The 24022-nt window shown below is 38.4% G+C and overlaps 1 protein-coding gene across 2 annotated transcripts in view; it reads right to left on the minus strand.

Moving 5' to 3' along the window:
* Positions 1 to 24022, minus strand: part of LOC149234725 (delta-1-pyrroline-5-carboxylate synthase-like) — a 290923-nt gene that overhangs the window by 101568 nt on the left and 165333 nt on the right. For both annotated transcript variants that reach the window (XM_089371914.1, XM_089371915.1), the window contains 3 exons: positions 21332 to 21482; positions 20964 to 21128; positions 20625 to 20702 (listed from right to left, as the gene is read on the minus strand). In XM_089371914.1, the coding sequence (XP_089228040.1) occupies positions 20625 to 20702; positions 20964 to 21128; positions 21332 to 21482 (394 nt within the window). The remainder of the gene's footprint in view (positions 1 to 20624; positions 20703 to 20963; positions 21129 to 21331; positions 21483 to 24022) is intronic.

The following is a 24022-nucleotide window of genomic DNA, read 5'->3' on the forward strand; positions in this document are numbered from 1 at the left end:
GATAAGGGAGTTGCCCACTTTCTTGGTGTAGACAGTATTGTCAGAATGACACCTAGAAAAGCCAGATTCTAAAAGAAAGCTATCCATTTTGGCATACCAAGCCCGAGGAGCTTGCTTGAGGCCATAAAGGGATTTCTTAAGTCGACAAACAAGGCTGGAGTCTGTTTGTATGAAGCCAATGGGTTGTTCCATATAGATTTCTTCCTGCAAGTCCCCATGCAAGAAGGCAGATTTAACATCCATCTGATGGACTTCCCATTTTAAAGAGGCAGCAAGGGAAAGAACAAGGCGGATGGAGTTCATTTTGGCAACAGGGGAAAAGGTTTCAGTGTAGTCAATGCCTTCAACCTGTGAAAAGCCCTTAGCAACGAGACGAGCTTTATGTTTATCAACTTTCCCATCTGGTCCATACTTGGTTCTGTAAACCCATTTACATCTAACAAGTTTGCGTCCCTTTGGTAGAGGAACAAGATCCCATGTATCATTTGTCATCAATGAATGATATTCTTCATTCATAGCTGCTTCCCAATGTGGATGGCCTGAAGCTTCTGCAAAAGTGTCAGGATCATGATTTACTGGAGCTTGAGCCAGTAAAGAAGAGGCTCTTTCAAACTGAGAACGTGTACGTCGCTGATCTGTAGGATCACCGGCAAGATCACCTGCTGCATCCCGAGTAGCACGGACCCATCTTGGAAGTTGAGGATCCTGAGAAGGTGGGGGAGGATTATCATCCTCACTTTCATCATCTGAAGAAGAAATGTTTTCAAAGATAGAAGAGATAGGAAGAGGTGGCACATCCGCCGGACTAGGCTCGCGGCCGATTTATTTTCATCAAATTTTACATCTCTTCTAATGATAACATTTTTGGACTTAAATGGAATAAGTCTATAACCTTTTACATCTTCAGAATATCCAACAAAAGTACATTTCTCACTCTTAGCTTCTAAAGCTTTATGCTTTTCATCTGGAATATGGGCCCATGCTTCACTTCCAAACACACGAAAGTGACTTACATCTGGTTTAATGGAACTCCAAGCTTCTTCTGGAGTGATATTCTCTAGAACCTTAGTAGGAGTGCGATTGATTATATAATTTGCACAATTAATTGCTTCGGCCCAAAAACTAAGACTGAGTCCTTTAGATTGCAGCATACAATTAGCCATTTCCTTTAAGGTGCGATTTTTCCTTTCAGCTACACCATTTTGTTGTGGAGTGTATGGAACAGTATGTTGCATTTGAATGCCATTTTCGGTGCAAAAGTTGATGAATGTGTTTTTAACATATTCTCCACCATTATCAGTTCTTAGCTTAAGAATTTGATGTCCAGATTGTTTTTCAACAAAGGCTTTGAAGGCCAAAAAGGTGTTAAATACTTCACTCTTGAGTTTTAAGAAGTATACCCAAGTGCGTCTGGAGAAATCATCAATGAAAGTTAAGAAGTACTTGCAGCCAGAGAATGAAGCAACAGGAAGAGGACCACATAAATCACTGTGCACAAGCTGTAAAGGGGCTGAGGCGTGCCAAGAGGCACGTTTGTCAAAACTGTCCCGATGATGTTTTCCGAGTACACATCCGGAACAAACACCATCTCTGCAAGATACCATAGGAAGACCTGTCACCATATTTTCTTTACATAGATGCTGAAGGGAGCGATAGTTTAAGTGACCAAATCGCTCATGCCAAAGTTTGCTCACTTCATCATTATGAGCAACAAATACTGAGGGAAGATTGGATGACCCAAAGTTGTGAAACTTATACAACCTTTTGGAATCATCAGCAAGACCAGTAGCTAGAATCTGTTTAGGATCTTTTAGATCCTTAATTACAACATCATGAGGTGAAAATTCAACAATTTTACCTTCACCTGAATGAGTTATCTGATAGACAGATAGAAGGTTGCAGGATAAGGTTGGAACACATAATACATCATTAAACTGACCATTGTCTAGATGAACAGTTCCAGTCCCTACAACATTAAGAGATCTATCATCACCAATATATATATTTTTGGTGTTACAATCATTTAAAGAAGAAAACATGGCTTGGTTTTTGGCCATGTGACAAGAGGCTCCAGAATCAATGAGCCACTCATGAGAATGAGAAGAAGAAGAAGATACATTTAATGCATAACCAGACTGAGATGATTGATAATGACATGCAGAAAGTGCCATTCCGGAAGTTGAAGTTGAAGTAGGCTCCACATGGATGTTATGTTTCTTCATTGCAGCTTCCAAGGCTTCCATCTTCTTAAAGCATTTAGATTCTAAGTGGCCATCTCGATTACAAAAGTTACAATGTCTATCAGTCTTCTTCCATTTGTTTTTATTGGTCTTATCATTTTGCTGAAATGATCTTTCATTTTGAGGCTGAGATGGTTTAGGACCATTCTTTTGAGGATATGACTTCTTAGGATTCTTTGAATTTGGTTGCTGCTGGGCGGCTAACGCTTTCGTGGAAGAGTTTCCAAGATTAAGAAGACCAAGGTGTAAGAGTTTTTCTTGTTCTCTTATTAAGGAATCACAAAAGGAGTCAAAGGAAGGGGCCTTGTATTCTTGTCCTTGACAAATGAAAGCTTCCCTTGTAGAATGGAAAGTGGAAACAAATACAGAGTAGGCTGGTCCCAACTTAGTAAGGATGGAATAAATAAGGTTACCATCTTCTTTCTTAACTTTAACACCTTCCAAGAGATATCTGTCAGGCCAGGGTAACTCCAGCAATGAACGCAAGAAACAATTGAATGAGTTTATTCATTAGACTATTAATATTTATACATATACAAAAACGGATCAGTTCATCTTCTAGATGACTGTCCAACTTCACCTCATCCGTTTCGGATTAGGTGTCAACATTCCCCCCCTTAATCTGAAGGGATGTTGGTGAGTCCAAGCATCGTTCTGAATCTTTCAAGCTTTTCTCTTCCAAGCGCTTTGGTGAAGATGTCTGCAATTTGCTCGTTTGTGGAACAATGACGGAGATGGATTGTTTTGGCCTCAACATGATGTCGGATCAGATGATATTTAGTATTGATGTGCTTAGTACGATCATGGAACTTTGGGTTCTTGGCCAACTTTATTGCAGATGTGTTATCAATCATGAGTGGAGTTGATTGTATTTGTTTTACCTGCAAATCTTCAAGAATTTTCCTGAGCCACACAATTTCTTTCGTTGCTTCAGCTGCTGCCACGTATTCTGCTTCTGTTGTGGAATCTGCTGGTACTGATTGTTTGCGTGATCTCCAGGAGACAGCTCCTGATCCAAGACTCATAGCATATCCTGAAGTAGATACCCCAGTTTCTTTGTCTCCATCGAAGTCTGAATCAGAGTATCCAATCAAGTTGAAGTCGTCCACCTGTGTATACTTGATTCCAAGGTCTTGAGTTCCCTTCAAGTACCTTAGGACTCTTTTTGCAGCAGACCAATGTCCCTCACAAGGTCTTTGCATAAACCTGGAGAGGATTCCAATAGCAAATGAAATGTCTGGTCTGGTAGTAGTGAGGTAGATGAGACTTCCTACAAGCTGTCTATACTTAGTTGCATCCTCAAATTCCTTTCCTTCAGTAGATGTGAGCTTCAAGTTTTGTTCCATTGGAGTAGAAAGGGGATTGCACTCTGTCATGCCAAATCTGTATAACAAATCTCCAATGTATTTCTTTTGAGAAAGAAATATGGACTTTGGGTGTTGGGTTACTTCAATGCCAAGATAGTAATGAACATAGCCCAAATCAGTCATTTCAAAAAATTTTCCTAATTCTTTCTTTATGGATGCAATATAGCTTTCATTGTTCCCTGTCATTAAAAGATCATCTACATATACCACAAGATATACAACTGTTTTGCCAACTTTCTTGACAAATAAAGTTGCATCATCAAGATCAAAATGATTGAAGTTGAGTTTCAGAAGATGCTCAGTTAGTTTTTCATACCAGGCTCGTGGTGCTTGTTTGAGGCCATACAAGGACTTCACAAGTTTGCATACTTTGTGTTCATGTCCTTTCACAGCAAATCCTTCAGGCTGGGACATAAAAACATTCTCTTTTAGATCTCCATTCAAGAATGCAGTTTTTACATCCATTTGATGGACTTTCCAACCGTTCTGAGCAGCTAGTGCAAAGAGTGTCCGGATGGTGGCCCATTTTGCTGTGGGAGCAAAAGTTTCCTCATAATCGACCCCTTCCTTCTGTGCAAAACCTTTTGCCACAAGCCTAGCTTTGTGCTTGTCAAGTGAGCCATCAGCTTTGTACTTGTTCTTGTAGACCCACTTGCAGCCAATTGGTTTGGTTCCAAATGGAGGATCAACCAGCTTCCAAGTGCCATTCTTTATGAGGGCATCATACTCCTTCTGCATCGCTTCTTTCCATTCATCATGAGAAGCAGCTTCTTTGAAGGAAGTTGGTTCAAAATCTGTAGACAAGTTCAATTCACAGTCATAAGTAACATCCATATCAACAGGTGAATTAGAGTTATCTACATCACCTCCATCTTGTCGGTTTGAATTTCTGGTTCCTGTTTTTCCAATTTCATCAGGATGAACACTTTCAAGTGTCTTTGTTAGCCACTTTGGGGGACCTTTCTGAGATGGTCCAGGCTGTTCTGTTGATTGAGTTGGGTCTGAATCAAGATTGAGTCTCCCAATTCTATCAATTACATCACTTAAAGCATCATCCATTGTTGGAGTGTCATGCAGGGGAGATTGTTCTTCAGAAGGAGATTCCACATGTTGATCTAGTATAGGAACCCCCCCTTCAAGATGTGGAATCTGATTATCAAACTCTTGGAATGATTTCGGTTTTGTGAATCTATCCAAGCGATCAAGTTGCCGCTCAACAACACTGTCAGATTTGGATGATTCAAGAAAAATGACATCTCTAGATAAAACAAACTTTTTATTTACTTCATCATAAAGGCGGTATGCTTTAGATGTGTTTGAATACCCCAGGAAGATACACTTACGACTTCTTGCACCAAGTTTGTTTCTATGTACCTTTGGTATTAAAGCATAACAGGTGGAACCAAATATCCTGAGATGTTTTACCGAAGGAACATGTCCATACCACAATTCATAAGGAGTCTTGTTTCTTATAGCACTAGATGGACATCTATTCTTTATATATGCAGCACATAGAACAGCATCAGCGCAAAACATTGTCTTTACATTTTTGAAGAAAAGCATGGATCGTACCATATTCAAAATTGTTCTGTTCATTCTTTCAGCTACACCATTCTGTTGAGGATTATAAGGCACAGTTGTTTGATGTTTAATCCCATGTTGGCGAAGATAGTGTTCAAATTCATTTGATGTATATTCTTTTCCATTATCAGTGCGAATAGACCCAATATGAGATTGTGCATCATTTTCAATCCACTTATGAAAATTCTTAAATGTTTGAAAAGCATCAGATTTGTTCTTCAATAAGTAAACCCAACACATTCTGGTGTAATCATCAATAAATGTCATGATATATTTATTTCCATTTGCAGAAGAAACAGGCATTGGACCACATAAATCTGAATGAATAAGTTCAAGCTTCCTATGTGCTCTTGAATGTGAATCATGAAAAGACTGTTTGTTGTGCTTTCCTAGAATGCAAGCATCACATTGTTTATGTTTTCTAGGAATTGTAGGCAAACCAGCAACACCATTTTTCTTCAACAAGCGGAGACTATCATAGTTTAAATGTCCAAATCTAGCATGCCATAATAAACTTGATGGAAGTGTACATTCTTCATGATGAGAAATATATGAGAAATGTTGTGCATGAGCAGAGGTTCCTTGCAGTTTAAGGAGTCTTTCTTCTTCTATACCCCTCATGACAAGTGAGTGGTCAGATGCCTTTCTTACCTCAAGCTTGCCATCAAACATGTGAATGGAGTGACCTTGCTGGCGGATGTGGACCAAGGACAGCAAGTTTCTCTTCAGCTGTGGGAGATATAGAACATGATCCAGAAGAAAGTCTGGAAGACCAGGCAGTTTAAGCCTGATTGTGCCAAGCCCTGATGGCTTGATTTTTGACTGATCTGCAAAGTATACTGCTCCATCAACGTTGTTAGTGAAATCTTCAAAGAAATCTCTCCTATGAGTCATATGACAGGTTGCTCCTGAATCAAGCAACCAGTCATTTTTCGAAGAAGCAAGTGAAGCATTAAACAAATCTTCATTTACTCCAATATTACATTGTGCCTCAATATAGTGTGCAGATTCGGGTGCTTTACCTTTGTCTCAGTCATCAGTTTTACCTTTCTGCTGATTTCTTCTCTGCTCAACTTTGTCCCATGGTAGCTTGCATGTAGAAGCATCATGTGATCCATTTCGTTTGCAGCGAATGCAATGCAGATCTGCCTTTTCTGTTTGAGAATGTCTGCCCCCCCTGCCTCTGAAGTATCTTCCTCTTCCTCTTCGTCCACCTCTTCCTCTTGCAGAATCTTGAGCAGGATGCTTTTCTTTGTGAGCAAGGCAAACAGTCTCTTCAGAAGATTCAGGGACTGTTTTCTTTCCAAAGGCTTTCTCTCTTTCAGCAAACTTTTTCACAAGAGAGTCAAAGGTTATATCTTTAAGGTTTCCATTTGCTTGTAAAGACTCAAGATAATTGGAGTAGGTAGGATAGAGTGCTTTGAGAAAGGCAATAAGAGAGATATCCAGCTCAACCTTAGTGGATTTTATATCATGCATTATAGACTTTATTTCAGATGCAAGAGCAAGAGGATCATTATTTTTCAGTTCAAGAGTGAAGAGTTTAATCATGAGCTGAACAACTTCAAGTGCAGAATGTGTATCATAGAGTTCTTTCAGCTTTTGTATAGCTTCAAAGGCAGTGGAATAGCAAGAAATATGACGACTTACTTCCTCATTGACAGATGCTGCGATCAATGCAAAGGCTTTGCTGTTCTTGTTTTCCCAAATGGCGAGTTCTTTGTCTGATGTGGGCTGCACAGGGTCTCTGTCTTCTTCTCCGACACACACACCTTTCCACAGCTCATTGTAGATAAGGGTGTGTTTTACCATCCGGGACCATTCAGAATAGTTCTCCTTGCCAGTGAGAACTATTCCGACCATAGAAATGATTGAATGCATTCTGTAAAAAAAATTCTGCCAAAAACACTTTTGTTGAGAGAGAGAAAAAAAATCCTTATATGACAGCCTTATGCATTTTATTTTCCTTTAACATTCCATAGCATATATATATCACTGCTCACATATATATCACAGTTCAACAAAACCAAGGGTGCTCACTGCTATCTCAACAAAAAAATCAAGGGCGCTCACTGCTTATATATCAACATCTCACAACAAAAACCAAGGGCGCTCACTGCTCATATATCAATATATCACAACAACTCATATATCAATATATCACAACAAAACCAAGGGCGCTCACTGCTTATATATCAATATCTCACAACAAAACATATATCAATATATCACAGTTTAAAAAAGAGGGCGCTCCGATGACTTGACTATATCAGTTTTCAAATCCCGCAAAAATTGATGCACAGATTACAAAAAAATTTATTTCAGGTACCACACCACCTCTTCGTTGCCACAGATGTCTGGCAATGAATTGCTGGAATGAACGCTGGATTCCATTCTCAATACCAACACAGTTTCACACTTGGGCGCACCCACATCATGGGTTCCACACTTCCGCAACGCAGTCACCACAGCTATATGCCAGTTCTTACCACAGATTAAAAAACGATACAAACACAGTTTCTTTGCCGAGAATAGTCCTTTTAAAAAAAAAACGCAGTGATACCAATCTTATCAATGAGAACAGTCTTTAAAAGAAAACGCAGCAATACCAACGCAGCAATACTATCGTTCTTCACCGCAGTATTATGCTTTGGTTTGTTTGAACATATCTCAATCTCTCCGACGACAGCGGCAATCCCGACCTCGCACAGAATCTCAAGCATGATCTATCTCAACTCCAAACGTACAGCGTCGAGATGGATAGGCTTTGGCGGTCACAAGTGCCAGCGTCTCAGCGCGATCTGTGGAAACGGAAGCTGGAGCAGAGTGTCAGGTCAGACATACCATGTCAGAGCAGGTATGTCAGAGGCAGCGCAGAGAGGGGCAGCGACAGAGGCAGCGTATTCAGGCCAGAGAGCGCAGAGGCAGAGGCAGGAGTTACAGCTAATTTAAGGGACTGGGACCTGAGCTCTGATACCATGTCAGGCCAGGGTAACTCCAGCAATGAGCGCAAGAAACAATTGAATGAGTTTATTCATTAGACTATTAATATTTATACATATACAAAAACGGATCAGTTCATCTTCTAGATGACTGTCCAACTTCACCTCATCCGTTTCGGATTAGGTGTCAACAATATCTAAGGGTCTTGAATTTGGACAAGAAATCTTCAATGCAAGAAAAATTATTAGGATCCAAAGTAAGCAGCTCATTTTCAAGTTGATGGGCTCTAATTTCATTTTTAATCCCAAAAACTTTAGCAAGTTTTTCTAATGCTTCATGAGGAGTCTCAAGTTCTGCAATGTGGAATCTAAGATCAGGAGAAATAGACATCCCTATCAAACCACGTGCTTGATCTTGTCTATTTTCCCATTTTGCCGCCTTGTCTTCATCTTTTGGTTTCTTCTCTTGGTCTGTGGCTATTCTGTAGAGACCTTTACTTCTAAGTAAATCTCCCATGTAGGCTACCCATTGGAAGTAGTTAGTGCTGTCAAGAATGACTTGGCATGGACTTTCCATTTTTAAAAAAAATGAAGCTGAAGATGCTGAAAGTAAGTGTTCCAATGGATAGATCTCGAAAAAATAGGCGGTTTTAAAAAAAACGGCTCTGAAAAAGGCTTCCGGATGAAGAAGTTATGGCTTTTTAAAAAAAATTGTTGACGTTGCCGGCAAAGTGCGCGAATGTGCGAGAATGAAAAAATCCGCCCCCACAAAATGGAGACTTGAACCCAAGACCTCTACTCTCTTAAAATAGCTTTGAACCAATTGATCTATACAAAAAATTTGAGAGAGAGAGAGAGAGGGGGGGGGGCCTTGGTTTGCGTGCTTGCCTTGAGAAAGCTCTTTTTCCCTACAAAACACAAAACACAAAACCCAACACGAATATGCAAAGAAAAACGAACCTTGCGGCTCGAAGTTAGCTTTAGCCAAAAAAAACCAGAAATTTTTTTAAAAAAATCTAAAGGTTAGCTTTAGCCGAAAAACTAAATATTTTTCTCAATGTTTCTGATTTTCCGAGATCACACTAAGGTGCAGGGAAAAGAGCATACGCATGAGAAAAATCCTTCCTTTCTGTTTCTGATTTGCCCAGATCGCACAGAGTCGCAGGGCAAAGAGCATACGCAGAAATGAAAGGTATAGATCCGGTTAAAAAAAAAGGCTAAATAAACTGAGACCGAAATAAGCAGAGAGAAATTAACAGTAAACTACAAAAAAAAACACTGTATACCTCCCGATCTGAAAAATGACGCAGCTAGGGCTACCGGAAACCTTTTCGCGTGAAACGAAAGGGGTTCCTCACTGGAACAGATGCTCCGAACGCAACAGAGCAGTCCTCTCGGCCCGAAAGCAGTTAGAAACAGCAAATCTAGGAAACGACAGCCGCATGCAGTTCTACCGGCTTCAGATTTGGATCACCAACGGACGCGGCCCTCAAATAGCTCTGATACCATGTAGAAATTTACAGGGTAAGTTCCACAGAAAGAATACCAAAAGGACACCGCTCACAACCAGATCTCAAATCAATACACCAGTATTTTTGACGTGGTTAAAACCCTCAGAGTGCAAGGAGGGAAACAGTCCACGGCCTGTCCCAACGTGGGTACTACAGGCAATTTATTAATCAAAGAATGAAAATTTACATAAGCTTCTCTCATGCACGGATTGCCCGAACAATGACCCTCCATGCGCTTTAAATAGAACTCATGGACCAATCGGGTGTCAAGCCACGAATCAAGTGTCGGTAATACCGAGGTGAGAGTGAACTGTCGGATCACTACATATCGTGACCGTCGGATTGTAAGTTACAAAATGTACAACGGTAAAGAAACACACTTTACCTAACTCTAACCTAACTCTATACTAGACCAAGTTGAACTTAACTATATCCTATGTGTCGGAATATCCTAACACCGGCAACAGACTTTCCCAGCTACCCACTCCACACTTCTACCCAGCAACAAGATTTTTGCACTTCTGCCCAGTAGAGAGAATTCGAACTTGATGACAAGTGATGCTCCAAGTGAATTCGATGTCCTTCCTTTTATAGGCTTCTTGTGGGTCAAATAGGGTCTTAGGCCGAATTGATCTTCCCTTAGGATGACATGGTGTGGAGGTTCCATAATTCATATTTGACTCAATACTAAACCTTTTTACATGATTCAAAAGCCCAAGAAAATCATGGTGACCCAAGCATGAAACCCATGCTTTAATAAGTCACAATAATAATAATAATAATAATAAAATTATTTATTCTTTTGACAAGTACATTACATAATGACTCAAATCCATTATTGAAGACCGAACATAGTTACTTTTTCCAACACTCTCTCTTAACTAGGGAGGTATTCATATTGTACATATACAATAGAAGATTTCAAACTATATGAACCATGAAGAACTTTAGGCACCACAGTGCCATGGACTAGATTCCTGACCAGGGCAATCTATCCAAACAGTCACTCAATAGTTTAGGCACCGCAATGCCAAGGACTAGATTCTTGACCAGGGCAATTGATCCAGGTGGGACTAAGATGAACTCAAGCTTTCAGCCCCTCTAGGTACCATCACACTTACTTGTTAACCATCAACCCAAAATCTAGGTGTGAGTCATAGCTCAATGACCAACGCCACCTTTCCAACTTCGAGACCCAAACATCAACACAAAGTGTCGACCATATGTCTGCCTAGGTAATGCTTCACTCGCAGAGCCTCAACGCCTCTTGATCCATCAGATCAAGAATGTCCAATCTCTCCCAATCAAACTGATTGGTAACCAGCATGCTATCAAATCTTTCGAGAGATTCACTTGTACAAACACAACCCTAATCAATAATATACTTTCACATGTACATAATCAAATACAAACCTCTGAGGTGTTCCAAACAACTTGATGTTGTTTCTCAACTTTCATAGTAGGACTATCAATCGAATCTTTAACAGAAGATTCCTGAATCATATGCTTTCCTTTCCTACTTCTCATGCAGCAACATATTCTCCAATCAGATCCGGCTTTCCTTCTTTTAGCAACACCTCAAAAATACATTCTCCATTTTCCTTTTCTTTCTCATGGCCTTCACTCAGACTTACGGTTGTTAGTCCTAGTCTAGTGCATGACACATGAAGCGGAGAACCATATCTGTCACTCCCTCTCAACCAGGAAGCACCTCTTTATCTGGACTCCCTCTTAATCTTAGGGAGATCTCTTCTAATCATGCTTCCTCTGAGAGATCAGCTTCTTCTTTTTCGACATAGGAAAATCTTTCGTGGCTTCCAACCATTTCATCAGAGTTATCATCAACCTCATCATGCTTTTCATATCGAGCATCTTCACCAAGTTGAAGATTGTGTACCTGCACAGCTTAGATAGCAGATACAACCAAATCTATGGAAGCTTGAAGTTAGCCATATCAAAATCACGAAAGTATTTCATCTTTATAAAAATCAAATACCCAGACTTTTAAACAAGAGACATATACTCTTCAACATCTTGATAGGGGCTTTGTTATACACCCTAGATTCCTTCATAACAATATTTATTCCATCTAGGGTTTCAATGTGTCATACCTTACTACAACATATAGCAAACCCTGGAAATAATTTAGACAACATTTCAGAATACAAATGTTAGACTTCTCACTGGGGATTCATACAAATCCTAGATTTCATACAAAAGAATCAATCAAAGTCGATCACAACTTAGTCATTAACCTAACCAGCTTCTACTAGGGTTAGTTCCAACCTTTTGATTTTTAGTCAACCATCAAATAGTCACTAGCATGACCAACCATCACTAGGGTTAGTTGCAAACCCGAGATTTCCGATAAATTATAAATCTCACACATCTCAAATTATCATATTCTAGAGATTTTACTTTGACCAAGATTTAACTCCAAAAACCTAGAATTCCACAATCTCAACAATCATCAAATACATAGATCTCAGATTGTTATATCACACATACTATACAATTTTAACTTCAGTAGGGTTTAGCTATAACACCCTAGATCTCCAGATATCATCATCGTAAAATCTCAGACAAGGACTTCCATTAAATCCTAAAACTCATGACCATCAATGACTAGGAATTCATAACCATACATAAGCATATTATATGTCCAATAACAATAATACAACTCACCTAGACCAAGCTAGGGATTTAATCAAAAGGGCACATCTATAAATGCCTAGATTTCATCATCATGCAAATATATTTCATATCATGTGTTAGTCAAACCCAACTTCACAAATATCAATAAGAGTTAGACACACAACCATCTTGATTACACTAGGGTTTGATCAGACAAACACACAAGCCAAGGAAATCATTTATAAGACAGTATAAGGGTCTTGCTCACACATTCCACCAAAACCTAATGAGTTAGGGTTCCAAAGTAGAAACATGGCAAACCCAACATAACCAAAACTTCAAAGGTTCCGGGATTTTATCATTTCATCCTAACAAGTTAGGATGTTTCGATCATACCAAAATCCCAAACATGACATCAATAAAGACTTTAACTAGCATTTCACAATATCCTTAATCAGCTTAAGGATTTTTTTTGGACATTCCCAATCGCATACCCTTCAGTTAGGGTTTTCCAGTACCTGCTAGGGTTCTACAAAATCAAATAAGAGTGGGGTGGGTAGATTTATCAAGAGATGAATCACCCAAACAAGAATCATTAAGATTCAATACAGCTAATCATAACAGATTTAGTAATAGATCATCAAATGAATAATCCTTTCAATCAATGTAGTCAAAGTATAACTTATTTCTTGACTAACCTTGCCTTGAGAGATCCTCCTTTTCTTTTCGGATGTTTTCCCTAGTCAAGACAACAGAGGGAGAGAGGTGATTAGTATATAATCAAAACTAAATCGTACATGAACCCAAAACTGAAAAGACATAGAATACTTATCTTGGGTAGTTGTTGGGAGTTCCCTCCAAAGCTTGAGGGAAACCTACAAACTTAATACAAAAATATCTTTTCAAAAAATATGTTAGAAACCTTTGAATTCTAAAAACATATGAAACACATTATGTAAAGCAAATGACTTAATAGTGTAAATCCCTAATGTCGGATTTTTCGAGCTTGACTTTCTTCGAGTCTTCTTAGCAAAGTTGGCTTGATCCCGACCTCTCTTCTTGTTCCTTGGATTCTTGGGACAATCATTTTTGTAGTGACCCTTCTTATGACATTGATAGCATTCTATCATAGACATGTCAACTTTCCTCCTCGGTCCCTTCGATCTCTATTCTTTATGATGAGCAACGTAAGAATTTGATACTCCTTCAGGATTGGCAACCATTGAGATCCTCAATTCTTCTTGACTACATGCGGTTCATAATTCTTCAAAGGTGGGGGCTACCTTCCAACTGTTTAGACCTGAAGCAAATACACTTCAAGAGGGTGGCAATCCTAATATAGCAGAGATCACCAATTCTTTGTCTGGAACAATCTCATCAATGGCCAAGAGATCATCCCTGAGTCTAGCTATCTTCACAAAGAAGGTTGCCACAATATCTTCTTTAGTCATCTTCATATTCCTCAACTCATTCTTCAAACTTGCTACTTGATCAATATTCTTAACAGTGAACAACTTTGACAAGGCTTCATACATATACTAAGCATGATCGATGTTAGCTATGAATGGGACAAGATTGTCTTTTATCCCTTCTACCATCAGAGTCATAGCCACCAATTCTAAATCCCTGAATTTTGCTTTGTCGACATCACTGGCTTGGGAGACAGATGCATCATAATAAACATAGTTGATTCAATATTTCTGATCCTTCTCAGTTGCAGAGGTTGCAGTTGCAGAAGCAACAAATGAGAGGGAGTTGCAGTGTAGATGCAGAGTTGGCAGCACTGTGGCAGTTTCAGTAGCACCATAGATGCAACATCAGAGTTACACAGTGGTTGATAGACAATGATTGAGGAAATAGCCCAGTGACTAAGGGAAAAACGCAGTGACTAAGGAAACGAAGCAGTGACTGAAGAAGCAGAATTGTGACTGAGGGAGCAGGCGTGTGACTGAGGGAGCAGCATTGTGATTGAGGGAGCAACGCAGTCATTTCCAGCAGAGTTTCTTGTCGGACATCAGCAGCGTAACAAAGGATGGTACAAAGACAGATTATTGTGGCAGGGTGTGCAGTACTAGAACACAGTCGTCACTAAGAGGGAGTGCTGGTTTTTGTAACATCGAATGTGTTCTAGTCACTAAACTTAATGGAGAGGCTAGAACACATGAGATCTCCAAAACCCATAAATCATTTCTGGAAATTCCACCTAAAGACGACTTAATTAGATTATTAACCTATTTTTTAATGTTTCCTAAGTCTAAACTTGGGAAAACTGGTTAATTAATCATAATTAATTAAATCAGGGTGAGAATTCTCTAGAAACTCACATGGATCAACTCCGATATGATCTTGGCCCTTGATTAAGTTTTAATCTTGGTCGTTGGTGCTATAACAGAGTATTATAAGAAGTCAACGGGCACTTGGAGAATACACTTGAGACGCTTGAGAAGTTCGATTTCGTTGGCAGTTCGATTTCCAAAGAGCAGTAGCAATTATCGGAAAGCCAGAGAAGGAAGCAGAGACACTAAGACAAAGAAAAAACTCAAGCAGCTAGCTCCTAAGGTCTGTCTCCTGCGACTCCTTTTGCTACCTATCGCAAGATCACTTTTAGCCCTCTTCCATCACACAAGAAGAATTTTGCTTGATCTTCTTGTCCTACAAACCTCTTCATTAATTTCTATTTATAATTGTCCTTATGTCCCTTAGGAAGCCCCTTTGTCCTTCAAGAAACCTCCAACACAACCTCAGCATTAAATTAGAATTTCCATGGTTTCAAAGCCCATTCATTTTGTGTCCAAAACCTCGAACTTGGGTGCAAAGCCCACACATCTCATTTTATGGGCAATTCTCTCTCACAAGCCTAGCACTAAGGACATGTGAGAGTACCTCTCGATGCTACCCAATTTCAACACATACCCATCCATCCATGCAATAAAGCACACATAAAAGAGGGGATCTATACTAAGCGCATCGTGCCATGATGAAGCCAACCAAAAGAGTATGCCAAATGATGCTTACTTAACCCCATAGTGTTGCAACACTCTGCCAAGGGATCCGCACATCCTTCTATCCAATCATCTAGTAAAGAAGGGAGACTAGAACATCACATGTCCAAGTGTTATTGGAAACGTAATCCTTGGGATTATGTGAACAAAGCACATTTACTCAAGTGGAAGGTGAAAAGCATCGAGTGAAGGCCAACAGTCATGAGAAGTCCAAGAAACCTCTTGGTAGATGAAACCAAGGGTCACACAAAATGTATTTATAGGTATGTTTAGCTCATAATATTCATCACACAAGTTATCTAAACTTTGCTATTACTCGTGTGCGTGTTCAACGTGGTATCAGAGTGCAGTCTAGGTGTTAGGTTTTCTACTTCATCCAATTTTGCCACCATTTTCAGGTTTGCAACCCTGCTAACCCTATCTTCCTAAAAACATATGAAAACCATAATAACCTGAGCGTGTGAGGCTCTCGGAACCCTAGTGGATCTTCCACCTTACACCTAAGTACTCTTGAGAATCTGTCAAATTTGTGCCTCATCAGGCCCACCGCTTTCGATGGTTGTTTTATGTTTGTGTGTCAGATAAAGATTCTCTCGCTATATCCTCATATTACACTATTCAAGAACCATTATGGCTCTCCACTGCTGATAACACCCCATGTCTTGTGAATCGTCTAGCAAATGCACTCTCTATCCTCCAATCAATGACCACCATGCGTTACTCTCTGCCACATGTAGTATTGCCCATCAGATTTGAGATCTATACAATCTACATGAACTGGAGCCATACCAAAACAGTAGATTGATATGTAAAATCAAGTCACTTAAGGGAAGATCTCTCAAGAGTAGTTGACTAATTTGTTCCATGTACCTGTAATTTTCTCGTTTATGTACCTACTTTTCTTTAAGTTTGCAATCTTCTACTAGATATGAATCACCATTTTCCATGCTTCCATGCCATTCCACTAATGTAACATGCACCAAGTAATATGCAAGCTAGCGAGGATCCTCAAATATTATGATCATAGGCATCTGATGGATAGCAGAGAATTCACTGGTTGATTAATAGAAAACTTGATGTTTGACTATGTTGTGACACTTGAACACACAACACAATATAATCAAAGAAAAAGTTGATGGTTTACTACTGTGCACATAATTGGCCTATGTTTAGATACCGGGTGATGATGCTATACAAGGATTACTACCCTCCATCTGCATATACACCCCTTTAGGGTTCATGTTTTAGATCACACAAACAAAGTGGCAACAATTTCTAATACAAATATCAAAGCTTTTACATCTCATTGGTCATCATTTACACTCCAGCCTAACTTTAAGGAATAGATTTGCATTCCTTCAATAGAGACATCAAAGAGCGGCTCGCATTCAATTGCATCATGATCACAATTGCCAACTTCAACTGAAGAAAATGTAGGTTTAACTTCATGTAGACAATCAACGAATTCATGTTCAACGTTGCCATTCACACCAAGCCTAGAGCTACCAAAAATGAAGTCGTGGTTTAATTTTCTAGAAAAAAAATTTATTGGTGATAGATTTCTTTATTACTTTTAGTGCAACTATAAGACAAGTTGTACTTTTAAATGTCGGGAAATTGAACTATTTGAGAATTTTATGCTGACTTCAAGCACTCCTATGAAATTTGATGATGATTCTAAAGAGTCAAAGTGACAAACCCTGTATTGTCCAATAAGCAGAGTAGCAACTAAATAAGGATTATGCGACATGGCTCTCTTCATTTCTACCAACTAATTGCAAATTGTTGAATAAACACAATCTGCCAGCATAGGGTCTTTATTTGCTCGTTTGTTATGACCTTATTATTATGCAAAGGCACAAAGTCAAGGTTGGCCATGGGGGAGTTGTATGACCAAAGGCATGTGAAGAGCATATTTGTTGGTAAGATAAAGATCAATAGCTTTGTAAAGTTTATTGCATGGTTTTGTAGTAATTTCATATAATAGTTGAGATTGCAATTGGAAGCTTGTTAGCTTTTTTGGCGGTCTATAATGCTTAGGTTCTTCTCTTCTTAATATGTTGGGAGCCCTAATTAGTATCTAATTATTTTCTAAGTTGGGTCTTCCATAATTTTAGTTCTCATCCATTGGGTATTCCATAGTTGGAAGTAGAGTCAAAATCTAATTTTCTTGTAAAAATTTCAGAATTTAAGAAAGGTTTTTGTGAAGTCAATCTTATGGAGCAAGTTGTAATTTTTCGAAATTAAGTTGAATTTGCATTGTAAACGGGTGCATTTTTAGTTGAAGCCAACACTCTTAATTACTTGAGATGTTGAGAAAATGACAAAAATTAATAAAGTATTAGAATTACAGTATTACTAAATACACTGATACACTCTATTGTTCATGATATAGTCAAAATCAACAAAGCCATTCTTACTGATATTAGAACCTGTTTACAATATGCATAGGAGAAACTTGAGTTTCTCCAACTTGAATCACAGCTCTAGCGAGATGATCCACAACAAAGGAGTCAACATTTTTGAACTGGCTTTTGTTCAAAACAATTCTCTATTTGAGATTGATTCCTGTCAGCTTCCAACAGTTAGTTATATCAGTGATGCAACTTTGGGAACAGATCCAAATGAAGATGCAGAAGCTCAACTTACACTTCCCAAACCCATCATCAGACCTTGGGAAGAACTTATCAACAACAAGAACAGAACTGGTCTCAGATATGAAAAGGATCTGTCCTTTCACATTCCAGACTATTCCAAACCAATACATTTTCGAAGCATTGGGTTCCTTCAAGATAGTTCATCTTCGCCTTCTTCACATCCTACTCCTCTTCCACAGTCACTTCAAATTATCAAATGTCAACATTGTGATCTAGTTGACCAGGTGAAAGATAAGTGTTTTGATCTTCACCCTTGTGAGCATTGTGGAAAACACACTCACTATTCAAATAGATGTTCCACACACAAGTCTCTTGCAAAATAAAGATTCACCTTGGATGGATTGCTTCTTGGCAATGGTCTTCAATAGTTAAGAAGATATAGCAATGATACCTCAAGGTTCATTTTCAAGTATTGACACGTCTTGCAATGGATATATCTGCATCTTCTCACCTTGTATCTAATAGGGGAGAACTGATGGTCAACTACTAGCTTCGAAGATATATCAAGCAAGCCTGAGCAACAGACTAAACCAGAGCTAGCTGCCAAAGCCTGTAGCTAGAGTCAACGAAACCCAGTGTCTGAGTTGTAGCCAACGATAGACTCATGTTCCATGAGCATGATTTGATTGGTAGTCAGACTCAAACCACCCTCAGCAGAAGACTTCGATTTCTGCTACCCACTTCATCTGTTTGTGGTCATCTTCAAACCATCATCAAGGAGCACTTTCACTTTGCAAAAGAGTTCATCTTCTAGCCAAATTTGGAATTGTTCAAGGAACTACTTCGAGCCAAGTTCCAGAGTTAGTTATTAGCCTTAAACTACCACCACCATTGGTAGAATACTTCGGGTTCTACTACATCATTTGGTTTGTGGTATTCCTTAAACCACCATTGCAGAGAGCACATCCAACCATCGGAAGTTATCCACCTTTGTTTTTCAATTCTCTACTTGAGGGAATGTTGGAAACATAATCCTTAGCTTTATGCGAACTTGGCACATTCACTTGAGTGGAAGGCAAAAAGCCTCGAGTAAAGGCCAACAATCATGAGAAGTCCAAGAGACCTCTTGGTATATGAAACCAAGGGTTACACAAAATGTATATATATGTATGTTTTGTGAATGATATGCATCGCACTATTTATCCAAACTAGTATGTTATTTGGTGTGAGTATTCAACAAGTGCAAAGTTATCTCTCCTATGTTTTGTGAATAATATGCATTGACTATTTATCCAAACTAGTATGTTATTTGGTGTGTGTGTTCAACAAGTGCAAAGTTATCTCTCCCATGATAAGCAAGTATACCAAGCAAAACACTATCAAAGCCTCTAGCATATCATCATCCGTGTCATCAAGAATCCAAGGAACCAAGGACCAACAAACCCAATCCATTCAAAGATCTTTGCGATGAAAATGAGAAGGGTCATGAAAATATTCACTGGTATAGGCCTCATGCAAAATTAGGGGTAACACTTTGCTTTGAGGACAAAGAATTCTTTAAGGATGTGGCAATGTGATAAACAGAATAATACTAAAAATATTACTATAACGATAAATATAATCATTACATTAACGAAAGGTCAAAGGCAACACAGCTCTTCACCTTGTGAACAGTCATGCATAAAAGTATACCATTGTGAGGCTCATTGTAACATCATCAAATTGGTATCAATCATTTATTGCTCAGTAATACTCGGTCAATCTCGTAATAACTATTTATTCCAGTGGGGAGGCAATGTAGCATAAATAAAAGATATAAATAGCATTAAATTTAATATTAACAATAATGACGATAATGATAATTAAATAAGTTAATAACCCAATGGACACAACCCTTCACCCTCGTGATCAGTGAATGACATTTATTCCATCATGAGTGCTCTTGTAAAGTATCACTCCTAGTGTGCAATTACAAATGCATGTGTTATAGCCTACATGGATTTCATTACTTTATCCTATTTATTTTGGATATTCATTTGATGAGCCCATTTGGTTCATTACAAAATTGATATATTTTTCTGTTCTGAGTTAATTGAAGGATATGTGTGATGCAGTACTGCAAGGTTCTGTTCCCTGTTATCATTTGCAAACCTCAGTTTATGCAGATTAGTACACAACAGTATGCTGTCCTCAGCTTTCCTGTAGCTTGTCACTCATATTTTCAACTTCTTCGTGTATGTATATCTAGAATTAGATTCTACTGTTTTGATAGGGGTTTGAGGTTTTCAGTTTTCTAGCTGTTTAGTGCAGATCTGCCTACCATAAACTGAAATTTAACATGTATTCTGTATTGTGACACACCAGACCAGCATTCCTCAAAACAATGAAATTAGTTTCCACATAAGAGATAAGATTCTAATTTCTAACAAACATGCCAATTAGGTCTAGCTCAGGTGGTTAAGAAAAGATGTTATCCTCTCCACCAGGGTTCAATCCCACTTGTAACACATTCACTCTTCCTGAGCTGATTGTTGATTGGGGTTGGCAAAGTACCAGCAATCTCACTCTCACCAAGGGGCTGATGGTTGGGATTAATAGTTGCATATAAAAAGATAAATTATTAAAATATATAAATATATATACTCTACCAAACACACTATCTGTAAATATGGAAGTCCAAATTCCATTACAAATACTATTTGACCATAAGTTAGACAACTACAAGATAATTCAAAAATTTGAGAGAATACCTCTGTCCTTTTCAGCACTTCACCAATTGGGTCATTCATGTCTGCAAGAACTCTGACTGACTTTGCCAATCCTGCAATCTGTTAAAAACAAGATGAGTGCAAGTAAAATTTCTTGCAAAGGGTATAAAGTCATGCTAGAAGCAAAGATATCACAACCACCACAAAATGGGACATAACAGTAAACTCCATCTTTATGGTAAAAGAATGACAAATCTGATTACAACTTTTGTTAGAAAATGTTAATGGCTTGATACACGATAAGTGATGATAAGGAAATGTCATTATTCTGTAGGCCTTCCCAAGTTTATCACCAACCAGAAATAAAGATAATTGGCTAACCTTTCCAGGTTTTAGAGTTAATCGAGAAATCAGGGCGTCTGCAATTCTTGTTTCTTTTGCAACACAAACATCAGATTCATTCTCTCTCCTGATTAGCTCTTCATTGGCTTCCAGAGCATCTGCCACATCTAGTAGAATCTTCCTCCGATCAGAGGAAGAAAGAACCTGCACTGAGTATTTGAGTTTGAAAATGTACATGTTTCTAACCTAAGCAGATGATAATTCAATTGCTCTTGTAGCAGTAAACAATACAACATTGTAAGTTCTAAATTTTAACATGCCCTTTCCAATCAGATCATGATCTATGTTGACCTGGCATATCCCACAACAATGAACAAGGTTCACTACTAAAGGTTTCATGATATAACCTGCAAGCAGCGACTAGCATCTCTCGCACTAACTGCCATCTGCCGGGCACTGTACTCATTGACTGAAAACCACAAATGTGCATCCTTATGGAAAAGAGTGCCTAAACGCTCCCCTTGCAGCACTCTCAAAGCTCCATCAGCAGCAAACCCACTTTCGAACATATAAAATATATGAGTTCCTCTATTATGCTTCTCAAGCAAAGGATAAAATGACCAACAGCAAAAGCAATCTCATATAATAATTCCTAATGCAATTCTGGAAACATTATGCAAAAGCTGGAAACGGAAGAGATAGGTTTCCTATCAGAAACAAATTGAAAATTATTCCTCCAGTGGAAAATGACATAATAATTGAGCACTCAATTAGACAAAGAATTGATGTTATGGATAAAAGCTATTTAAAACAAATGTTGAATTTCCAGAACTGAAAGTTTTGATGCTTACAAAGAGATTTAAGCCATCCAAGAGGTGAAAAATCATAAAAGACGAACAATAATTCAGAAATTCTTTTGGCTTTTCCTAAAATGGAAAATCAGATCACTGAAGCTGTGTTATGAAGAAATGTAAATAAGTCATGTTGAAAATTTGGCAGCTCAGGGATGAATTTCTAAAAATAGAAAGTCTAAAGTATGACTTTCCAAAAATATTAAATCACCTTGCATCAATTGATAATGTCAGGCCCGGTAACTCCACTCAGGAATTGATGATTTTTCATTAAGATAGAATATGACCTATGTTGCCAGGAAACGTGGGTGCAGGGACAGGGACAGGGACGGGGACAGGGACGGGGACGGCATTTTTGGGAACAGGGTGCATGGGTTCGTCGGGTAATATAATAATATTAAATTTTAATAATTATATTTTATAAATTATAAATTTATAATTAATAATATATATGAAATTTGAATTTGTATATTTTTTCAACTTTAAACAAGAAAACTTTAATGATAATCATTTAAACATGCACATCATTGAACATTCAACATTGACATTGAAATTTCAAAATTTATCACCAAAAAACTGTTCTTTTGAATCTTTTCCGTGTAACCATGACACTGTGACAGCTATGTGAGAGAGCTCAAGGCTACTACTAAAACTGAAAATTCAAAATACATACTAGGATAAATGCTAGACTCAACTATTTTGGTGAAACTTGGGACAGATTTTGTCACACACAGGCTTTAAAATAACTATGCAGCTTAGGTTCATTTGCAAGGATGCCTATCAATGAATCAGGTTGTGGTCGTACAGACCCTTCCTTCTACACAGCCAAGGAGTGTTAGCATTTCTGCCTCCTACTCTAATTTCAAGACAGCTTCTCTCCTTATTGAAATTGCTCATTCTGGCTGGAGCTTGAGCTTGTAACTTTGCTTTGAATGTTTAGTCTCTGCCATATAAAAACACAATTTTTTCATAGGAGATTCTTCTCAACCTGATAGTGGTCTAGAATTTTCTTGATGTCTAATCATCCACTTGCCCCATGCATGGTGTGCTTTGTGGTAAAGCAATCCCAAAAACAGTGGCAGCCTTACCCTTCCACAAAACACGCTTATCAGTCTTTGTTTCCCAATAAAATGCACAGCAGCCATCTGATGGCTTGAGGGATAGTTTGTCTTTGAGTGCGAAGCTCTGCCTGAATATTAATTATCTAAACATAAAACATCTTCGCAGTTTTTAGAGATTACTTGGTGTACAAGTCTGTAGAGACCATATATGATTTAGGCATATTTTCCTAGTTTTAATCTTAACATGATGTTATCAGAATGCTATGAGAAATTGGCAGATTTTGATACTTAATTTAGCCATTGTCCAAAATAGCCCTTCGCCATTTAACAGCATCAGCTGATTACAGCTTATGGCTGGTCTCAATCCTACTTTCTATTTGACCGAAAATGTCTGAACCTGTATGTGTGCATTTACAGTTTATAGTTTGATGGTTATTTGGCTCGGGAATGAATGTTTCATTCCAAATTGATTTACAAGAATTCTTAAAAAACAAGACTTGTAAAAAACTTAAAAAACCGGGTGCAGGTACCCGTGCAACACAGGTTTTGATGGTAAGGACCGTGGAAGAATGTTCCATTCCAAATTGATTTACAAGAATTGATTCAAGGTTTTTTAGGTTTTGTTATAAGTTTTACCTTTGTTATAAGTTATTTTTTAAATTTCAATAAAAAGAATTTATTTGAAAATTAAATTTTTAATATAGTTTTTTTTATGAAGAACCCAACCCGAAGAACCCGAAGAACCCAAGCACCCGAAGAACCCAAGAACCCGTTAAAGGAAAAGAACCCAAATTTTCTTTTTGAAGAACCCGTACCCGAATCCGGTACTTGGGTGCGGGAACCCGGGACGGGTTCGAGAACCCCACCCCCGGGTGCGGGTACCCATGCAACACAGAATATGACTATATACAAAGAGAGGGAGACTATTGGGTTTCATCTCCCAATGTCTCTTCGTCTTCCAACTTCTCTTATTTTTCTATTTACAATATTTACATAGGATTCCTAATCCCAAAGATTAGGTGTTCAACATTCCCCCCTTAATCTGAAGGGATGTTGGTGAGTCCAAGGATGATTCTAAATCTTTCAAACTTTCCCCTTCCAAGCGCTTCGGTAAAGATGTCTGCAATCTGCTCATTTGTATTGATGTGCTTCGTTCAATCATGGAACTTTGGGTTTTTGGCCAACT

Source organism: Pinus tabuliformis, chromosome 8, assembly GCF_031772625.1.
Source record: "Pinus tabuliformis cultivar Carrire ecotype Pingquan chromosome 8, CPIR1, whole genome shotgun sequence".
NCBI classification, from domain to species: domain Eukaryota; kingdom Viridiplantae; phylum Streptophyta; class Pinopsida; order Pinales; family Pinaceae; genus Pinus; species Pinus tabuliformis.